Source organism: Epinephelus moara, chromosome 19, assembly GCF_006386435.1.
Source record: "Epinephelus moara isolate mb chromosome 19, YSFRI_EMoa_1.0, whole genome shotgun sequence".
NCBI lineage: Eukaryota > Metazoa > Chordata > Actinopteri > Perciformes > Serranidae > Epinephelus > Epinephelus moara.
This window is the reverse complement of record NC_065524.1, coordinates 8,136,049-8,158,213: the sequence shown is the minus strand read 5'-3', so window position 1 is coordinate 8,158,213 and position 22,165 is coordinate 8,136,049. Positions and strand designations below refer to the sequence as shown.

At 40.6% G+C, this 22,165-nt stretch overlaps 1 protein-coding gene across 2 annotated transcripts in view; it reads left to right on the top strand.

The window, feature by feature from the left end:
• LOC126406946 (serine/threonine-protein kinase 32C) overlaps positions 1 to 22,165 on the top strand; it is a 96,898-nt gene that overhangs the window by 44,397 nt on the left and 30,336 nt on the right. For both annotated transcript variants that reach the window (XM_050071543.1, XM_050071544.1), the window contains exon 3: positions 16,297 to 16,448. In XM_050071543.1, coding sequence (XP_049927500.1) covers positions 16,297 to 16,448 — 152 coding nt within the window. The remainder of the gene's footprint in view (positions 1 to 16,296; positions 16,449 to 22,165) is intronic.

Here is a 22,165-nt window from a genome sequence, read left to right as displayed (position 1 = left end):
TTATGTCTAATGTTTTATTAGTTTAAATCTAATTTTTAATGTCAACATTATTATTAGTTTTCATGGGTTGATGGCAACACAACTCATACATTATTCATGACATTACACAGACTATGAGAAAACACCTCCAAATTGATACGAACCCGACCTAATTCAAGCCCAGGGTAATTTTTAGAAGTTACAGCCTGGTCCGAACCCGGTGGGTCAGGGTCATTCCCAATCAGGTCTGGGCAGAGAATCAAAGCACTATGTCAAACCAACAGGCTGCAATATAACGCCACCCCCCTTTTAGCCATGTTGGCCACTCATGCAAAGGAGAAGATGTTGGCCAGTCAGAAGCCTTAAAAAATAGCCATTACCAGAAGGATACCTGGAGCAGTGATCCCTTAATATAATGGAAGGGTAACTTTACATTTATGTGTTAACATGTAAAAAGTCCCGATAACAAGGTTAGAACCAGAACTGTTTTGTCCTCCTCTGCCATTGCACCAAATGTCGCCTCAATTGTGACACCTTACCAAGGAGATAAGGGAGCACACTTTGACATCACAAGCCAAAAATTCAGTTTTCCCTGTCTACAGGTTAATATTGAAAACAGAGTTTATGAACTTCTTCATACCGAAAGGAGTTTTGCAAAAGGTCAGTTTTCAGTGACCTAAAACACAGTTTGCATACCAGAGAGAGACACTATTTTTAGCCCAGAAGCTAACATTAACCATCCTGCCACTCCAACAAGGGCTCCGGTGTGATCGTATCCCTTTCAGAAGCTTTATAATCCATCCTTGTGCTGCAGTGTCTTTTTGGAGACTTCGTAAAATAAATCCATAGTGATAAAATCCGATACTTCTTATGTGATTATTTATCCATTTTTTCGATTAAAAATGAGTGTTGAAAAATGTTAAACTTAGGGTAAAACACTGCACTCATCACTGTCACCAGCCATCCATTCACAGTGTAGAAGGGGTGGAACAAATTCCACAAAGACCAACTGTCACATTGGACATCTTCGAGTGCTGAATGGCAACAACTGCCGATTTCAGCTGGGAAAAGAAGTGCTGTAGTGGACACACAACCTTATTCAAGTAATACCAGAGATTGTCCGATCACTGAGAATTCGACCTGACAAGAGCATATCGACCTACCAATCGACCAGCTGACCAGAGGATGACAGCCCATAATGTGGACAATGGACAAATTGCATAAAAAAAGCTACGTTTTCAAAAAATATTTGCATACTTGTTGACTAGGCCTTATACAAGTCTTTTTCAGTCACTGCTGGCTGAGTGTTACCATCGTACCAAAAAGAAACACAAGCTGAAAGTTAATCTGAGGGAATTATTGATGTCTGCAATTGATGTACAGTATATTTCCGCTGAACTTAACAGGAGAGACACAAGCTGCCGTCCCTCTCTCCCTCTCTCTCCTCCCCTCAGGCAGTGGTCTTCTATCTGTTCGTGTTTCCCCATGTGTCTCAGTCAGAGGCTTCTGGCCGACTTGGCACTTACCTGACCTAGAAAACAGAAAATCTGCAGCTTCCTGACTGAGTCCACTAAATTTAACACCCCAACCCCTTTTCTCCTCACTGCAAGCCTTGTTGTCCCAGGAGATTTAGACCTTCTGACAACAATTGATAGGACTGCTAACTATAGCAAAACAGTGGTGGGGACGAGGAGTAAGAAAGAAGGGGGGTTGTAAAGGTAAACAACATGCAGCCATCTCTGGGATTTTAACAGCGATGCTCCACTTTGAGACACAACATGAGAGAGCTTTTGTAGTGACTGGGTGATATGTTGAGCTAATAAGCATTTAAAACATGCATGTGTTCAAGGAGCGCGTAACATTGAGATTAATCAGAGGGTGGTCTGGGTAGATAGAGAAAAGCTGGAGGCTGAGGCAGAGGTCTGGGGCGCAGCCTAGATCTCTATGTCTAAACTTATGAAAGATTTAGAGCAGCAGAAAGGGAATTTGGGCTTTTATTTTTATTTGTTGAGATCCACCCACCGAGGGTCAGGGCACACAAGGACAGGATAGGAGTATGATTCCCAGAGAGATATATCAACATACTACCTGACACCACATGAAGGTGGCCGAGTGGTAAGAGAGTCTGACCCAAGATCTTGTGTCAACCTTTTCATTTCACAATCATTGTCTGATTGTGATGATTGGTGCTTTGGTACTATAATACTGTACATAGGTGACTAAATTATGACTTTATAACAGGGATTATCTGAAGGACATTAGAGTTTGTGACTAATTGAGGTGTTTGGATAGAAGGCCTTTTTCACAGCAGACATTCTGACTTGTAATGGTAGGAAAAACATAAGTGTTGCTAATAACATTAATATTGGCTCCCTTCTATTCAAGTGTCCTAGTAAGCCATGACAGAATGACAGCAAACCAGCATGCACAATAATAGGACCCTGATACTGAAGCAGTTAATACCTACCCATACACCGGCAGACTTTATAAAACTCAGACTCATAAAAGACCGAAGTGCAACAGCCTGTCACATCTAAAGACAGTGTGAATTTTTAGTCACGCACTATGAGATTTTGCAAAGACTAGGAATCTTGCAGGGTCTTTGTGTGCAAGACTACAGCTAGATTCCTTCTGGGATTATTTCCCATCTTGCTCCCGGTGTAAAATATTATGCCAAACCCCCTTTAAGAAATATGGCATATTAATGATTTCTCACGTGCCTGCAAAAACACATAATTCGAGAAACCCAAGATGGCCGTCATATGTTGACAGTATTCTTGTTGATTTGACATCAGTATAATCCATAAAGATAAACTGTATTTGTGTGCAACTTTACATTTTGGATTTTGCTATTTGTAACCAGCCTATGTTGTTTAGAAGTGTTGTTTTAGTGGGAGGAGACTGTGGGAATGAGGAGAACTGTTTCATAAATTCAGATTTCTCAGTAAAATAAGTGCCTGTTGGTGGGTCAGATGCAAGTCGAATTAAATGCTGACGTTTCGCTGCTTCCTTACCTGTTGGGCGCTGTAGAGAGTGCAGCTATTGCTTGTTGATAATGTTCATGTCATTAACCTTAAGTATTTGCATGAGCCAAGACATAAATCTCAAGACAATATGAAAAATGTTTGATTTTGTGGGAAATCAAGACGAGAAAAAGACTGACCTAAGACAGCTTGGACTGAGTTCTGTGGCCACCTCACACCAAACAATTGAGATCACGGGAGTACGCACCAACTGAGCTAAAACTCTCATGATTTTATTCAGATATTGGAAATTTGTCTTCTACAGCGAAATTGCTAGAAAAGTTGTTTGGTGTGAGGCTGGCATAAGTGGAATCATGCGCACCTTTGCTGTTGCTACTGTGACATTTCAAACTGCCTTATTTGAAATTGGTCTACTTGACTTTGATTTTCAGTTTAGTTTTATCTCTATAAGGATCTTCTTATAAACCAAGGTAATTAATTCATTCATTTAAGAGGAAGAGTTTCTTATTTGCATTTTGCACTGTCATCTTTAACAAATGGGGAAGCTTAAAAACATAATCAGAAGGATAAATAAGGAATGTTCTCAAATTAAGTTTCAGTCAACTTTCTCAAATTATCATATTTGTATAATGCAGATATATTTTTGGGTAGACTTGTGATAGTTTCAGAGGATACAGTATTTAAACACAATAACACTTTGTGATAGAAAATCATGAATAATGCCAGTATAAAAAAAACAAAAAGGTTAGAGTCAGGTAAACTAAACCAGTCAAAGAAGAGTCAATCACCATTGTTTTTACTCTTATCTTTAATGCAGCCTTTCAGAATAGGAAACATAACTATATAATATGACAACCAAACCCATCCAAACTCTAGTCTCACATAACAATAATGTATTAGTATGTCACCGGGCTATGTTATTAGATAACATAAATCATCTAGTAATGCCCCTGAAATCATCATGAGCCCCTGAAGGTGCTGGTGCCATATGTTGGGTTCACGTGTCAAAGTGTCCTTCAACATGCACTGACCTGTTGCCTCATCATAGGATAAATGTCTACAATATATATATTGTAAAAGCCATCAGTGAGATCGTAGTGGTTGGTAGGATTTAATGCCTTTTCTGTGATGGATTTAACACATTATTTAAGGCTTGTAATGAACTTCCTGGTTTCCTATTATGTGTGTAGTTTGAGGCTCTTTCTTGCCTATAGGCCTGTCAGTCTTACTCTGCTCTAATATTTTCTACACCTCTTCTTTCATAACCGTGGCAGCACAATACTCAGTTGTAATCCCTCAGTTAATAAAAGGGTACTGGAGGAGCTGTTCGTCTTTTTAATACCACAGAAGTTATTTTTGTATTAGGACTATTGGTGCCTCGAGTCCAGATAAAGTTTTAATGAAATTGAAGGAGGAAGCACCTCTTGGGTTTAATTAAGCCGAGCTAAAGAATTACCTGCGTGACCTAATAGACTTTTTTTTTTTAATCGGTACGCTTCAATCGTACTGGTGACCTTCACAAACAGCTTCTCTTACCCAGACTAAATAGGATTCTCCAATGTCCTCTGGAATCATTATCCAATGTTAACCTCATCCACCTATCCAGCAACAGGGTAAAAAGGCTAGAACCTCTCAGAGAACGTCTCAGTGGAATATATAATTAGTCTCGTGATCTTCAGTACATACTGTAGGGCATACTAGAGGGTCACATTGAGCCTTAATGGAATTTTCCAGCAAAATTTAGGAAGACTAGTGCTTTAAAACAGTCGTTGTTGTTTGAGATGTTAAATTATATACATAGACAGTATAAAATAATGGATGTAGCCACTGTGACTGATGTCAGCCATTGATTTGCGAAATCCAGTTATGAAGCTTCGAGTTTGGCATTTTGCACATCGCCATCGTGGATTTTTGAAGCCAGACGTGACCATATTTGGATGAGAGGTTGGAGATAGCTCTTAGCTTGGTTAGCAAGGTGCATTTACAGCTTTGGTTAATTGTGATAATGCTAATGCTAATTTGCGCTAGCAAAAACAGGCTTGAAACCATGAAAATGAAATGTACTTACTTGAAAAACTGAACCTCTGACTAGTTAGAGGGTCTATTAGTACAAGCAAATGTTAAACAAGACTTTTTAGGCAACCAAAACAATTACATTTTATGGGCTGAAAACACACTACAACAGTGACAGCTACGGCTACTCTGAAACTGGGGTTACGCCATGGTTACCTTACATACACAACATGTTCGCTATAGTAGCAACTTGTTAACCAACAGCACCCACCTCTCACTCAAATTGGCTATGCCCTTAATTATGTACACCTTTTTGCCTTAATAACATTTAAAGTGGGGAGTTACATAAACCCCCATACAGTTGTCATGAATGGGAAGTTTAGAGACCAAAACTGTTTTTTTGCACCAGGCTGTAAACATGTTTATTTCTGCTTTAAAGTTCGGCAAAGTTAAAAGTTTAAAGTTTAAAGTTCGGGTCTATTGGGATTGACTCACCTTTAGAGCCAGCCTCAAATGGCCATTGGAGGAACTGCACTTTTTGGCAGTTCCACACTGGCTTCATTTTCTAGCCCCGGAGCTCACTGGTTGATTTTATATCTTTGTTTTAATTTTATTTCAAAACGTTTGTACACTAATATAGCTCCTGTATTGCTCCTTTTTGCACCAAAATCAGTTACAGCATCTTTGAATAACTTTGAATCACATTTATTTAGCTGACGCGTTTATCCAAAGGAACTTATAATTAGCGCATTCAGCCAACCCCAATATGCAGAAATCATTCAAGTACATCAGCTTTATCAAATGCTCAACTACTTCGAGTGCTAGAATTATAATCTTTACCCTTTCATTGTTGTATGCAACCTGCATGGTTTACCATGCAGTCTCTGATGGTCCGTTGAATATGAAATACTGAATTATTAATGGATTAGTGCTGCTTTTTATAAATGGGTTACTGTGTATTTCAAACCTGAGTTTACAAGTAGCTGCTCTCATCACGAGCCATGGAGGACCAGCCATTGTTATTCTGTAATTGCTGCTTGTGCTGCCTCATTAGAGATCTTCAAAAGTTTTTAGAACATATGGTTGAATAACTGTGGCAGCTTTATTTAGAATGGTGGATCTTTTAATGTGTTGTTCAATCGCGAGAACGTGTTTCTCTGGCTGCCAGGCGCCCCCGGCTGACCCTATAGAGATTAACTCCAGGAAATAGCCTGCCGAGCTCCTCGTTATTAGTGCCGTTCTCCTTTCTTAGCACTGATTAAATAATGATTGTGCTGCAGAAAACAAAGTTAGTTTCATGCTTCAGAGCTCAAAACTATTAAAAGTGAGCATCGGATGCAAAGGATGTGATTCAAAGGAGGTTTTCTTTGGGCGGCCTGTCTTTGAGGATGAGACGGACAGGTGCTCTCACCTGTAGCGTTCCTTCACGTGCATTGTCGTCATCTTTGAATTCCTCCACATCAAATGACTCCACACTTCGCTGTCCACAGAGAAATCGATAGGTCCCGCCTATGTGTTTACTCTGTGTCTGTGCCTGGCCACCTCTAAAAAGCTCTCTTTAGGAGAGATAAACAGGTGCTATGTGCAGCTGGTGGTCAGAGATTACAGCCAACGTTGTGACAGCATCTCACCCGGGGCCAGCGCTGTCGTCTTTCCCGCTGCTTGGAGACGTGGAATCTGGAGCCAAGTATAAACTGGACATAGCCTGTGTGAATGGCCTGTTTTTTCTCCTTCAATTGTATTTGCTCATTAACCGCAAGACCATTCAACTTCCCTGTTGCATGGGACCAGAGCAGTGTGACAGCTGCAGTGCTGAATTCACTGTCACCTGGACCGTGACAGCAAGTTTAACTCACATGCTGAATGTACAGCTGGTCAAAACATTGGTGTACATTCATTGTTTCTCCTCAGACAATGACCCCATTTAAATTCAAATGGTAAACAAGTGAATACAAGCAAAGGCAGCACAGTAAAAGGATAAATCTGGTAATGTGTTTTTCTCGTTGTCAACAAATCCCATGAAAATCTAAAACCAGTGAAAAAGTATTCTACTAACAAATATTTTCTGTGTATCCAAAAAAATTTAACAAAGCGTTAAAGATCCACACAGTTATAGTGGGTGACATGTTGCTTCATTAAGATAAACACAGGCACAGAACTGTGTTTTGAGGCAGTACCACATTCACTGTGTTGTTGCTGCAAATACTCACTTGCACATTGAATTAGCAGCTGAAAATAGTCCCCAACAAATGCACTATTTACTCCCATCCAGATGAAGCAGATTAGAGGGCTTTTTTGAGTGATAAACTCTTAATAAATAATACAAAAGATGTTTTGATTGCTGCTTATTTAGTCAGTGTACTATGGTATAAAGAAATAGTTTATTTCACCATGAGTTCCTTTTGTTGGATGACTGGTGCTGGCTTGAGGCTTGAGGCTGGTCTGGTGAATGTGCCAATTTTTTTGCCAGCTCTTTCCCCAGATGCACAGTCAGCCAGCCAGCAGAGAAATTTGGCACCATCCTCGGTCTCGGCCTAGCTTCCACCCCTCCTGTTCGAAAACAAAATGACCTTTATCTGTGACAAATATTCAAAGGCAATCTAAATAGCAGGTGTTCCCAAATTAGAATTTCACAATGAAAACCTTGCCTGCAGTGAAATAGTAGGTTGGCTCATGCTGACCATTAGCATTTTGGAGATAATGTTACAGAATTAATTAGAAACAGTTTAGTGTCCATTAGTGCTTGGAGAGAATTGGTCTCACAAGCCATCACTCTGCCGGTGCCTCAGCCCTCAGCCTGCACGTCACAGAGAAAGCCGGAATCTTCCATCTCAACGGATTTCAATCTAGGTGAAAATGTCTCCATTCATATGCAAATAGATTGCAAAACATTCTGCCTCGCACCTCTGGCCTCAAAATTGTTACTTTCTTCTGCTCCATACTAAACTGCTCTAATGCATTGAATTGCTAATATGCCCAATGAATATATGAATAAATCCTTTTTAAAAGTCATCATTTCACTCTGCTGACCGGCTCCTGAGGATTCCAGATAAGATGGGGCCGGTGGGAGATGACTGACAGTGGGATATCTGATTGGTTGAGAAACTGTGGGTTTTACATTCTACAGCTGCCACAATCATCGGTCTCCTTAATAAAGAAAATCTGGCAATAGCTGCACATAATGCAATGTCCTGAACTTAGAATAGCAACACAGAATATGAAAGGTTTAGGAAAACATGAAACCATTCAAAATAAACAGGAGTTTTAACGTATAAAGTCTGACAGTATACAGGAAACAACTTATTGAAGTGAACTCCAACTACTAGACCTGCACAGAGTTTTGAGAGGTAGTGGCAGTAATTCAAAACAGATTAATGCAATGTTTCAGTCATAAATATTCACATTATGGCTAGCCACCGGTTCATGTATAAAGCTATATTCATGTGTGTGGGACTATATTTTCACTGAGGGGTGCTGCACAGTATAACTGAGTGTGCATGATGTATGTGCACACACACAGGTGAGACAGCTGCCAGCTGCAGACCTCTGTTCAGGACCAACAACAATGCTGGTTGTTTTTTAGACATCATTGGCATTCTCAGTGGTGATTTTGCCACCCAAAGCAGGTGTTTTAAGTTAAAATATGATCTTTTCTTACCCATAACCAAATGGTTTTATGCCTAAACATAACCACACCTTACCTACAGCATTGTTGAAATGTAAAGAAATGTAAATTTTCAACTTTTAATTTTACATAATAACGCACAAATATACTGCTTATAGACACACTGTAGTTGGTGGTTCCATTAGTCTAACAGTGAAAGCTCCCTCGCCTTAGACACAATTTCTCTCTGGACTATATATGCCAAAATTTCTAATATTTCCTTTGGAATGGTGGCAGACACCCAGTTGTCTGTTCGCTGAGGCCACTCAAATTCCCCAGGCAGATCATAGCGCTACATTCACTCCTCTGCTTCTCCATCATTAGCTGCCATGAAACTTCATCTCGACTGTTTTGACCCCACAGTGGAAGTCCCTTGTGTCCAGCATATTTTATGGCTCTAAAAAGCAGTTCCAAATCTGTCATGGTAATTTCCTGGTCTTTCTCAGCCTGTTCAGTCCGTCCACGCTACTAATTAGCTCCTTCTATCACAGATCTCTCCCCAAGTTCAGCTGCACCATGAGTTGACCCTGACCCTTGCATTTGACCTCTTTTTTCATTTATTTTGTGACAGGCACCTTAAAATATGTAAAGAAATGGTCAGATAGCCCAAATAGGCAACTATTTACAAACTGTGTCGTTGCACACCATTGCTTACATTCATCTTGGGTAAACATAGTCAACAATTAGCCTTTTACAGTGCTAAACAACAGGCTTGAAATCTCAAAAATATCTAATGCTGCACCATCAAGTCAGAAACATGCAGCCTCCCTAGCATGGGCACCTGCAATAATCAAAATCTAAACTGAAAATGTCCTTTTAGCTCTTTCTTTCAGACAAACATGTAAACTAACAATAACTGCTGAGCAAACCACCTACATGAAGATCAAGAACTCAGTGGTCATTCACAAAGAATGAAAAAGAAAGATGTGGATTTCCCTCTCAATTTAATCTTCAAGAGAAAGTAAAGCAGAAAACAGTAAAGATGATGACTTGTTGAATGAGATCTTGGGAGGCTCTCTCACAACAGTAAATATAAGAGTATCACCAGCAATAGAAGTTTAAAAGTTATTCTTTATTTGGTCCAGAGGGGCACATTAGACCAAAAAAAGGGCAACGGGGCAGCAGCCTGTATTTGAATGAAGCCACATAAATAATTCAAAGGATAAGAATGAAGGAAGCTGAAGGATGATGCTTAATGAATACTGCTACATGCATATACTTTACATTATTATTAACTATGTCTAAATTAGACTACAAGATTTTAGATTTACTTGCTACCATTCGTCTCTGTATGCTATGACTCGATGCTTGCTTTAAATAGATAATAGACCACAGTGAACATTTGGCTTCCTATATGCCATTGGTCATGAAGTAATGAAGTTTTAAGCAGGGACCAATTTTTGAGACACTCTTCATAGTGCTCTCAACCTCATGAATTATATCTCATAGAAAATAGTGTACTGTGCCAATAATAGAAAATAAATGTAATGTCTAGGGAGTGCTGTACTGCATCTGTCACTCAAGGGCCTCATATAGAAAACCTCAGGTTCCCACACATCATGGCTGTTTCTCACGTACACAAGGTATTTTGATATTACATGTAGTGCACACAGCAGAGGTCTCTTGTGATTGGCTCGCTGATTGTATGTAAGAGACCTTTGGCATGCTCTATCAGAGATTGTTACTGCTTTTGCTCCCAACAGAGCCATAAATAAGATTTCCAAAATAGGTCTTTCTTGAGCCAGCGAGTGTCTCTAAAAATCGACTGTTTCTTGTTCCCAGATGATGCAGACATGACAAATTGCTTCAACATAAATGGGCTAAGGTGCATATAGGAGAGAGGCGTATTTGCCTTAACAGTAGGAGGATGAAAATGTGGAGATAACCTTTTGGGTTCCTGTTTGCAGGATTTAAAGAGTTCATTTAGTCTACCTTCTAGCACAGTGCAGATGGTACAGACTGGCCTGGCTAAGAGCAAAGAGAAACTGGGTCTGTGCTGAGCTCAACGAGGGAGATGGAAAAAGGGAGGGCCTGGAGCTGTGTGTTATCATGCTGAAGGCTAAAAAAAAAGTCTAAAAAGGAGGTACGGGGTATGGTTGAATTGATAGGGAGACTTGAAATCCAATAGCAGGATTTTGAATTTAAAAAAAGCAATAAGCAATATTTTTTGCTGATATCCCATATTTTTAAATTGAAAAATGTGTGGTTTTTCCTCAAGAGCCCTGTCTTTTCATTATAGGGATATGGAAAGTCCTATCAGTATTTAAACCATTGCATATTAAAAGTCTGCAGCGTCTGCTAATGACAGTAATACTGATAACAATACCAATTCAGATTTATTGATACAAATACTTAAACAAGCAAAACTGTAAGGAAAAGATGAAAGAGTCTTTTTCTGCTCTAATGTAAGCAGCAATCGATTACTGAAGTCAGTGTGATGTATCCTTTCTGGTTTCTTTCACAACCTTGAGTTACATTTCGATTGAATAATATTGAGGCCAACATGGCGCTCAGTTATTTTGAAGCCCTTTTTGGTGATTCTTAGGCAAGATCTGAGAGAAGACTCACCCTAGGTTGTCCTTCACCACTGCCTTTGCTCTAGCTTAAAAATGAGTTAGTTACAAGTATGAGTAAAATACTGTAAACTGGCCAAGCTTGGGCTTATGATGACTGGCAAAATGCAAAACTAAACACACTGGAGTATTATATGACTTATGAGTATGAGATTTGTTCAGTATTCTCACCTGTTTGGAATAAGTAAGGCAGACATAAGCATGATTTGACTTGTGGGACTTGGGTCTGTTTTAGTTGGCATGTCCGTCAGTGTTTACGTGAGCCCTCCTGATGGTCACCAGCCATTTTGTCCTTCCTGATTCCCCAACTGTTATGATGTAAAACTCGAGACTTGGATTTGTCTAGCCTTGTAAGTTTTATAACCAGTCAGCCAGCAGCTCTTTGACATGTTGGCGTGTTGATATAACGAAAATCTTAATTTGCTGCTTTTTCCAAGCAGTTCCCCACACTGTGATCCTTCCACCACATGATTGTGTAGCAACAACAAGCCAGAAGTTTAGTTTGAGAGTAGCATGTCCAGTGAACTGGCTTAATACTAACAATAAGTAAACAAGTGTTACTTTCAAGTCGAAGGAGCATATCAGTAACTAACTACTTTGTAAAAGACCTTTTTGGCTAGCACATCCACTGTGTAGTATATCTCAATTGTATGGAAGCCAGTCCTGAATGCTGTTAAAGTTTAGGTTAACAATAGCAGCTCTGCTCTTACCTTTCCATGGTAGCAACCCCAGCATTGTTAGAGGAGATAGTGTTAATGTGTGCCCAACACATAGCCTAGTCCTTATCCTAAAAGCCTTTTCTCTGGTAACATTATAAGTGAAATACATACTGCTAAAAAAATACAAACAGTAAGTAAAAGCTACACAGCAAAGCAGTGTTTACAAAAAATTCATAGATACAGTCGGTAATTAGGAGAACGCCCACGAAACATCACATCCTTTTAAGCAAGGGGGAAAACAAGCATTATCTATTATGCTGAAGAGTTACTGCATGGCTTTATGCATGTCAAATAAACTTATACATCCAGAGTTAAAAGGTATTTTTCAACCTGGGCCCTATTTTCCTATGTTTTTGTCTCTAAGTGGCTAATGGGAACAACATTTGTTGAAATTGGTCCAGTATTGAGCGAGAGTACCAGCAAGGCTGCAATGATAACACTCAGGGCATGTTTGCACCATCAATTTTTCCTCCACTAAAAGTGCTTGGTTTTGCCAGTGACATGGTTTGATTGTTATTCTAATTGTCTGAAGAAATTTTGGAAAGGATCCCCACAGAGATAGATCTTTTTGTTAGTGTATGATTATTTTTGTTTTAACCCGTAACAACCCTGAAATCACTATTGTCAAACCCACCAGACTCCATGTAATGAACAGACGTTGTTATCATTGTAAAAAAAAACACTTCATTTTCCATAATTTTAACAATCACCAACACTGGTTTGGTTGAAATAAAATAAACTTAATTTACCCAGTTAGATATGAAAATGTGCTGGCTCTATACACGCTCAAATTTCTGGAAGTACTGAGCATACAACTGGAAAAATTAGACTTGAATTGTAGATCTGTAGTAAATCTAAGTTTTCCCCACAAATTCTAGGTCACACAGCATGACATATTAATGTAGAAATTATGAAGTCGTAGTCACTTTTTTGGGTTAAGTACTCCTCTATAAACTGCTTTATCCCAGCATTTACGGGCTGTGAGAAAGGACTGTTTTCCCCCTCACTGACTCCGCCCTCACTACACCCCCTACTAGTCACAGACTGTATCTGTGTGGATAATGTTAGCTTAATTAGATAGTTAACTGAAGCTGAAAAATCTAGTGACTGTTGCCAATTCAAAGTGGACAGTTGCTGGCAAGAATTGAGAAGCTGATATAGTCCAACTGGTCAAAAAATTCGAGCAGTCAATCTGCAGTTATCATTGTCAAACTGCATAGCTCATTTAAACTCTCTTCTTCAGTCTAATCTGACACCTCATAAAGAGGAGGAACAGGTCTGATGAATTTCAGCCGTGATGAGCTAATGAAAGTGACAGAAGTAGGGGGAATCATGTGCTTGGAGGAGATCCAGGCGGAGGAAACAGGAGAGACAGCCGAGTCAGACCTGGCACTCATTTGAGCTCTGTGCTTAAGGGGAAACCATGAGCACAATTAAATAGATGGTGTTTTACACAGTAAAAGATTTCCTCTTGTCACCACATGGAAAATGTCCATTTTAACACCTCATTTACTTTGATATTCCTTCTTAAAGTCTTTTTTTCCCCCACGTTCAATCAAGTGAATAAACTCCATCAGTGCTATGGGGAATCTATGTTACCGAAGCATTTTCAGATTTCATTAATCTTTATGATTTGTTTATAATGCAGAGATAATTTGAATAGAGCAGACAACTTCAAAGTAACTCATTTCATGATGAAAAATGATGAACTATCGCATCTGCATAGTAAACATCCATCGGCATGGGGGCAAGGGAGATTTTCTCTCCCCACTGGCATTTTTCCTGTCTTTTGTGAGACTTAAAGACCAAACAAATGAGTAAAGGACTAGCTTAGACGGGTGTTTTTTGCAGTGCATCAGGGCCAGAGTGCTGTGTAAAACAGCCATCTGTCTGGCTCCGACTGTAATGAGGAAACCTGTGCCTTGGTGGACAATTCAATCCAGCTAAGGCCTTCTGTCTATAACAGAAATAGCAGGGGGCTGCTTAGCTTTTAATGCTTCACAGGATGGTCAAGTGTTACACTCAGGGCACTGGGGGACACTTTTTAGGGCCAAAACAGCTGCTTAGGATTTATTCCTCAAGTACTTTGACAGAGAATAATGATGTGAACTTCAGTCTTTTGTGAGGATTTTCACAGTCACTATGTTTACATGCACACAAGAAGCCAGGTTGCTGAGAGAAATTAAATCAGAGAGTGCATTTACTTGCAGGTGGTCGGTAATCAGATTCCAATCCGACCCCCTCCCAGAGCTTTTAACCAAGGCTGGCATATTTCAAGTGTATTACAAGGATGAGTAATGATGTTTCCTGCTGCACTGCTGCCACAGAGATACTTTCAAGTCTTTGTCATGCACACACACTGTTGTAAAAATCCACATAAATATTGCAGCCTAGTTGCCAGAAGAAGATGTTGCCAATGTACGTTTCTGCAAACCACGAAAATACTAGGCCCACAATTGCACATCTCATTCATATCATATCAACGTTTCTAAAGTAACGAAATATATAAGCTGACTTAATGATTGGGAGGTGGAGGGGATGGTGGAAATATGTCATTGAAGCAAGATGCCTGTCAAGTTGTAGACCACTTTGTTTTGCAGCAAACACTTGTTGTGTTTCCATCTGCTTTTTAGGCTCCAAACGTGTGTGTTTAGTAACGATCAGTCTGTATTTTTCCAGCAGCTTTTAAGGCTCCAAATGTCGGTGTTATGTAGCGACCTGTTGGTGTGTTTCCATCGGCTTTTAGGCACAAACATGGTTGTGTTTATAGCAACCTGTGTTTTTTTCCCATGACTTTTTAGGCTTCAGACATGGGTGTTTTGTAGCGACTCGTGTGTTTTTCTGGTGGCTTTTTAGGATCCAAACATGGCTGTTTTGTAGCAACCTGTCAGTGTGTTTCCTTCAGCTTTTTAAGCTCCAAACGTAGGGTTCTTTGTAGTGACCCGTTGGTGGGATAGTGCCAGGAAATGCAGTTGTTCTTTACCTAGACAAGGCTAAATTTCCTGCTGGGATAGTGAAACAAAAGGCGTTTTTTTTTTTTAACAAGACATTGCTGTGTTTCCTGCTGGGATTGTGCCTCAAAATCCCTGTATAATAAACCAAAACATGATCTATTGCTAAGCATAACCAAGTGGTTTTTGTGCCTAAAGCTAACCACACGTTAACCACAGCATTGTTGAAATGTAAGTAAGTTGGAACATATCTGCTACATAACAACGTGCCAATGAAACCTATCTGTTGTTTGCAGAAACTTACCTAGGATGCCAACACTTTATCTGGTGATTGGGTTGAATATTAACAGGACAAAGAAATCCGCTATCTCCATTAGAAATCTGAGCTGACCAGTTTTCCCTCAATCCCTTCCCCAGATTAAGGAAACCAGGGTTCTTATTTACATGATACTGAAGAAATTAGGTAAAAAAAAATAAAGAAATAAGAATATTTTTGTGTATCTTGTTTGTCATTTTGTATTTGAAGCCACTGTAAATGTGCCTTTTCCCTCTGGCCCACTTAGGCATTTTACTGACAGCATTGAGCGTTGGTGGTATCCCTTCTCAACAGTCATGCAAATTAGATCTTACCACCCTTTGGAGACTGTTGTAAAGCCACATTAAAGCATAGATTCTTTTTTTTTTTCAAGTCTGTTTTATTACAGTACAGACATGCTATATGCGCTGAAGGCTGAAAGAGTTATTGAGAATGCCTAAGTATCTGTTTTTAAAGTAAGTCAAAAGAAAAAAACAAAGAGTGAAGATTTATTACCTTATTTGTCTGCAAGGCAGGATTTGCAGCAGACACATGATCTTTTTAATGACCGTGGTTGCCACAGTAATGTTACTGTAATGACTCTGACCTCTCTGGAGTCCCGTCTTGCCTCTGACCTTTCACAGCCACTTCCTGACAAAACCCACAAAACTTGCGATAAATAAATAATGAGGTGATTTGTTTGGAAGTGGTTTCTGCCGCAAACTTCTGGGTTTGAAAATGAAGTTCATTAGAGTTGCTCAGCATGTCAGCGCTGCATAGAATGGGGCATCTATCTCAACAGTCGCATTAATCAACAGCTGATAGATGCTGTGGGCTATTTTGAAAACATATTTCATTTGCATAGCAGCGTGGCCGCATTTGTGAAGCTGAAACTTGGCTCCGACACCTTAGCGGTGATGTAATTCTCTTTCCCTGCCAATACAGTTCTGCAATTAGAACTGTTGTTATTTTATAAATTCACATGCACATATTGTATGCAAACTGTCTGAACACACATTTATTTTGTACTAATATGCTTAATTCTGTCTTTGTGTCTTCCCCCGTTCCTACTCTTTCCCGCCCCCTCTCTTTCTCCCTTCTATCCTCACTTGCTGCAGGTATGCATTGTACAAAAGAGGGACACGGAGAAGATGTACGCCATGAAGTACATGAACAAACAGCAGTGCATAGAGAGAGATGAGGTCCGAAACGTCTTTAGAGAGCTTGAGATCCTACAGGAAATTGAACATGTTTTTTTAGTAAATCTCTGGTGACTATCCTATGTTTTTACACTTTCAATGTGGTCTGCACTGCCTGTGTCGGTTGCCTGCTTTGTCTGTCTGTGCATTTTGTATATTTACCCTCCCACTAGACAAGTGCATGCTCACTCTAAAATCTGTTGCAGCCCTAAAATAGATGTACTCTTTGTGAATATTATGCTCCTCGTGTTGCATGCACTTTCTTCTCTGCATTTGGCAAAGTTGGAAAAAAAGTTTTGTTAGTTTTGTTAAGGCTTGAAACAAATTTTCCTCCAGAAACCAACAGCTATTAATTTAAACAACAATTTAAACAGCAGAGATATTTTTGGGATATTAATTTTGACTCTGAGCCCATGAAGCACACATTTGATAATTACTGTGGTTTGAAATGACCTTACTCTTCCCTTGAGTCTGATATGTGGGTGAATGGAGGCTGCTTTCATTATTCAACGCTCATCTCCGAGCGGGACACATTTCTAAATGTAATTGGGGACCTGGCACGGCATTCACGGCATATTACACAAAGCACTTTACTTCTCTGTAATTGGTTGAATGATATTGCACGTGCCTATCTTCTCTGAGCAATCGCCGGCAGAATATTTTGTTATTCACGCATTCCGTGATGGATTGATTATGTGCAGGTAGTGAGCAGATGAACCAAGACAAAATCAAGCTCGTTCCCTCATCAAGTTGTAAATGATTTAAGTTTAATCTACGAGATATTTTTGCCTGCTGGAGAAGCCACTGCACTAGAAACTGAGGGCATTTTAATGAGCGTACAGTAGTAGGGCTGTGTATTTTTTATAGTATAATTCCCTGCAGGAGTGAATGGCTGCCAAAGCCTTCTGTGTTCTAGTTTTCCATGTGCTGTGTTGCTCTGCTCTCTCTCTCATACTCTGCATCCAGCACTATTTCAAATGGCCATTAGTAACAAAGATGCTAAACTGTATTGTTGCGGCTACATGTGAATGAGAAGTTTCACACCTCCTCTTTGTGCTTTCTAAATCAGCTTCACAAAGATGCTCCACGAAGGGCCTGTCCATCACACTGGGAGCATATAGAAAACATGAGCTCAGCCGGAGTCCCTCATACCAAAAATGTAACGGTCACACACACTTAGTTGCTCTGGATAATACACATTTTCTCATTTACATCCATAAGTATACCAATGAGGATAGTTAATATCATGAACATGGAGGGTCAGTTCACTCTGATTAAAAAAACATACTATTTGATGTACCTTCAGTGATATCCAGCCATGCAGAGAGTTTTTGTTTTATATGCCATGGATTTGAGATTTCTGCATCCACCCTAAAATAATAGGTGGGAAATTCAATGCTGTGATCACTGGTGCTCACAGCATTGAAAATGGCATTGGCATCGATTATCCACAGGACAAGCTGTCACTGGTTTACAATGACAATTCATTTGGTGGGAAGTAATTCATTGTTGGGACTGTGAATTATCCAAACTAACTTGGACATTGCTACTGGAAAGAAACAATGCTGTTTGATTTTTTATGTAAATTCTGTTAATGCTTTGAGCACCACAAATAACTTTACATTTACTTCTATTGTATCTGATGGTGACAGAAATCTCTGAGATCTCAAAACCTAGACAAATAAAATCAAAATTACCTGCAAGGCCAGATTCCACTAGAGATACAGTAAGGGCCAGTCACACTAAGACGCATGGCTACGAGCCTGATTGCTTCAAAAACACCTTGGCAGAGTGTGTTGGTCAAAACAATGTGGTGTGCCTATGGAGCGGGGCTGCGTGTGCAACCGGGCAATCAAATGTGATTAAAGGAAAAACACATATAAACTGATCACCTGTAATCTCCCCTGTCCCCACCCTTACATGCAGTCTGTCTCTGTCTAAAAGACATGTAGCCAACATGGAACTATCAAAACTTGAGATATGAATCCCCCCTTCCCTCTCACATACTCAGTAGCTCTCTCTCAGTCCAAAAGCTAATTGGCTAGCGAGCCTATTTATCCACATTATAAACAGTATTATACTCACCAAAGAGATTCAGCTGGCTGCTCATTCAACTTCACGCATGCGTTTGACAATTAGAACTTAATGTGAGCTGACCTTCATTGTAATTTGATACTGCAAACCTTACATCTTCATTTTCCATTTTCACACTGTTCCTACCTCTTGGGTGGTTTGATTGGCTGCCTGGGCCAAGTGTGGTATTGATGAGTCAAAGCACGAAAAAGTTGAGGATAATTTAACCTTTATGCACATCTAAAAACCTTTACAAAAATACAGCAGAAGAGAGGAGTGCGCACCAGGTGTGCCATAACAAAGGAAAACAATGGTTTTGCAACATGTCTTGGTGTGATCAGGGTTTAAGAGACTTTTTTTCTGCAGGTGGGCATTTGAACCTGACCAAGTGGAAGCAAATGTGCATTAAACTACCACCTTACAACAAAAAGAGCTCCGCTGACTTATTCAGCAATTCTCTTGGCTTTCTGATCACTCAGTCGATAATTAAGTGAGTTGCTTAGACCCCCTTGTACCTTCAGGTAATTAGGGTGAACCGACTTTTCAAAGGGCCTTTTGATGGCTTTTGTTAATAGTAGCGTCCCCCTCCCTCTTTTTGCCCAGAGCTTGGATTTGGCTTGCCTTCATGAAAAGCATAGGGAAGCTGTCAAATCTGCATAACAAATAAAGCATCACGGTGAGGGTTGCAGAGAGCAAAGGCACATCTTTAACAGGCTGTTTTTGCTGCCATCAGATTGTGTGATGAGGGATGCTTCATTAAAACAGCTGTGTGATAGTGTCTGGTTGCAGCTGTTACTATATGAGTCTGTCAATGTTGCATACACAGACCCTGAACTTGAGCAGCTGTGTTGATGTTGATGTTGGTAATAGTGTCATCAGAGCGGTCCCACGCAAAGCCACCAGAGAGAGTGACAATGTGTATCTACAATACCATTTTTGGTACCCTAATTATGCAAACCTACAGTCAGAAGCTGGCTGAAAATACAGTGTGGATTGTTTCTGTCCTCATCGAGTGAATGGACTCGTACAGTACCACTGTAAAGACCATCTTCTGGGACTAAAGCCTTTCTGTGTTGAGCTTTCTCTGTGCACAAAATGTATAATTGAAGGAAAGTTGAGCATTTCCTTCTTATGCTGGAGAGAGAGCACAGTGAAACATAAAGGAAATCAATTTATAGCTTGAGTCTATGATAAGTTTGTTATTTCTGCCCCAGTTTACGCAGATACTCTGTGAGCATCTGTGCCAGCATTGTTATGTGTTGCACCTGTATGCAGCACATAAACTGTCTGCTTCATTTAGTGGCTGCTTGAGACGGCATCTCAGCTGGACAGGTAATGAGATGGGAATGAGAACAGCGCTTCATCTTCCCATCCTCTACTGTACTGTATAACAACTAGGAACCTAATTGGTTTGCTGCGTGGGTATGCTGTTTAACCAATTCCCTGCAGATCAGACAGTTGCCAGTATCCATAGGCTTGTCAAACAGAATGTTACAATTTTTGGTGCTTGGCAATTGGGCACCTCAGTGCATCATTAATGGATGCGCAATAGACCAGCTGGGGTTTTTGGGAAGTGCCTATTCTCAAAAGCAAACAAAAAAAAAGATGCAATTCACGAGAAATGCCAGCTTTGATAAAGCTTCATAGGAGTGTTTTTTTTTTTATTGATACAGTGCCAGGAGGGAGCCAAACAGACAGTCAGCAGAGTCGGCAGAGAATGCAGGCAAACACACCAAACAGCTGTCAGAGGAAGTAATGATTCCCGCAATCACAGAGAGGAGGGGGGCATCAAGTAGAGAGGAGGGGTGCACAAGACAGCACAAAAAAAGTATTTGGCATTGATTTGTTTTGTCAAAAAAGAGATGTGCAGACTAAGAGGATTTGTAAGGTTTTCCTCCAGCTCTTACCTACACACAAAGACACACTCTCTGTCTCGAAGCGGGGTTTCGCTTTCATTGAGACATCCTGAATTTCTCAGTGCTTTTGAACAGCTTCGTCCGTAGCTTCAGAGAAAATTCATTTGGAGGCAACCTTGTGAAAGCCCACACTGAATTCCGTCAGCTGGGTAAAGGCAGCCTTAAGCTGGGCGGATGTCAAGTTTGCAGCCCACAATAATTGCTGCGACCATTCCCTCGCTGCATAGATATGATGTGTAGGAGTCGAGGGTACGCTGAATGGATTACCTCGGAGGAGGAAAAATTAACTATCATCTACTGCACGCACCAAATCCACACAAATCCTTGTAAGGATTTGTGACACATGAGAAGACGCTGACTTTTACTTTCCCTCGCATGTGTTCGAATCCTCAAAGTGCAGGGGTCACCTCTCCCCACCCAGAAGCAGAGAATAACCAGCATCGGAGCGTAGCAGTGAATTTGATCCCCTGGTCTACGGAGTATAGTACATCATTATAAAAGCAAGGTTTGGCCTTAAGCGTTACATCACAACAGATCACTCTCAAACAGCATCACCCGTCCTCCCTGAGGGCCCAGAGACGCAGCAGTGAATCATGACCAAATGGACGCTGCCACAGTGTTGTTGAAAAATCGCAGAGCGGCAAGGGTAGCTAGGGTTGTTGTAGCCGCTGTCGTCAAAGAGTTAGAGCTTTAAACACAGTCCCTTGGGATCGTCTTAAAGGATTTTAAAGGTTCAAAACCAAAACAGTGGTGAGTCATCTAAAGGAGCGGTATATGGCGCTTTCCTTTTACTATCCATCCCTTCATCAGAGTCAGAAAGCGAGCAAGAGGAGTGGTGGGGATGGATGTGCTGTGTCCTGTTCAGTGTCCATTAGGAATATTGATTTCAGGCCTGTGTGGAACAAGGCCTTAGGAGACTGTGGAACAAATTAGCCTCTACACCCCCGGTCAGCAGATATAACAAGCCCTGTGAGGGGGCTTAGCCTTAAATCATCCTCATAAAAGGCGAAATATGGGATCATTTCCAAAAGCACAGGAGTCTGTGTCTTTAATATAGCATTGTGCATCCACAGATTATTTTGCCCTGGATTTGCGGCCTTGAAGGATTTAGGACTTTTACCTAAAGTGCCCCTCACACTACTTTTAAAGAAGAACTTTTTTTTGTAGGGCATGGCTTTGAAAGTGCACCTTGTGAAAGCAGGCCAGTGAAGGTGTTGTGTCTTAAGGCGAGCGTTTGAAGGCCGCTGAGAGGAAAGGCAGCGTTCACTCACACCATTGTTGCTGGAGTCCTCAGAGGAGCATGCGAGTGTCTTGTGATTGAGACATGCAGCCAGTTCCAGCCAGCCCATCTCTATCATCAACTTTATGTAGGCCATTGAAACTTTGCAGACCAACTCGAGCCAACAGAATCACAAGCTCTTGTTTCTCTGTCGCTATTTCATCAAAACTCTTCTCCTCTTCCGCTTCCCTCTTTTTCCCTCTCTCCTCCCTGCCTCCCTGGGCTCATTTGTCATTGTGGCCTGATTATTTCAGCCTGTTCCTTGTACTCCTTCCAGCCGGCTAACCTTCCTCTCTTAGTCGCTGTGACTGTCGCAGCCCAGTCCTGTCCTGGCCTTTCCACATGGCCTCCTCCTGGTTTTGGACAATAACTGCTCTCCCCAGACGCTAGATTACTGCCAGGCATTCACTCACACTCGAGGGTTTGACCCGCAACTCCTGTGTGCTCATTGTAAAGCACCACTCAATAAATTGTGCTCATTTTTCAGTGTGAGGAGCAACAGAGGGCACATTAAATGAGA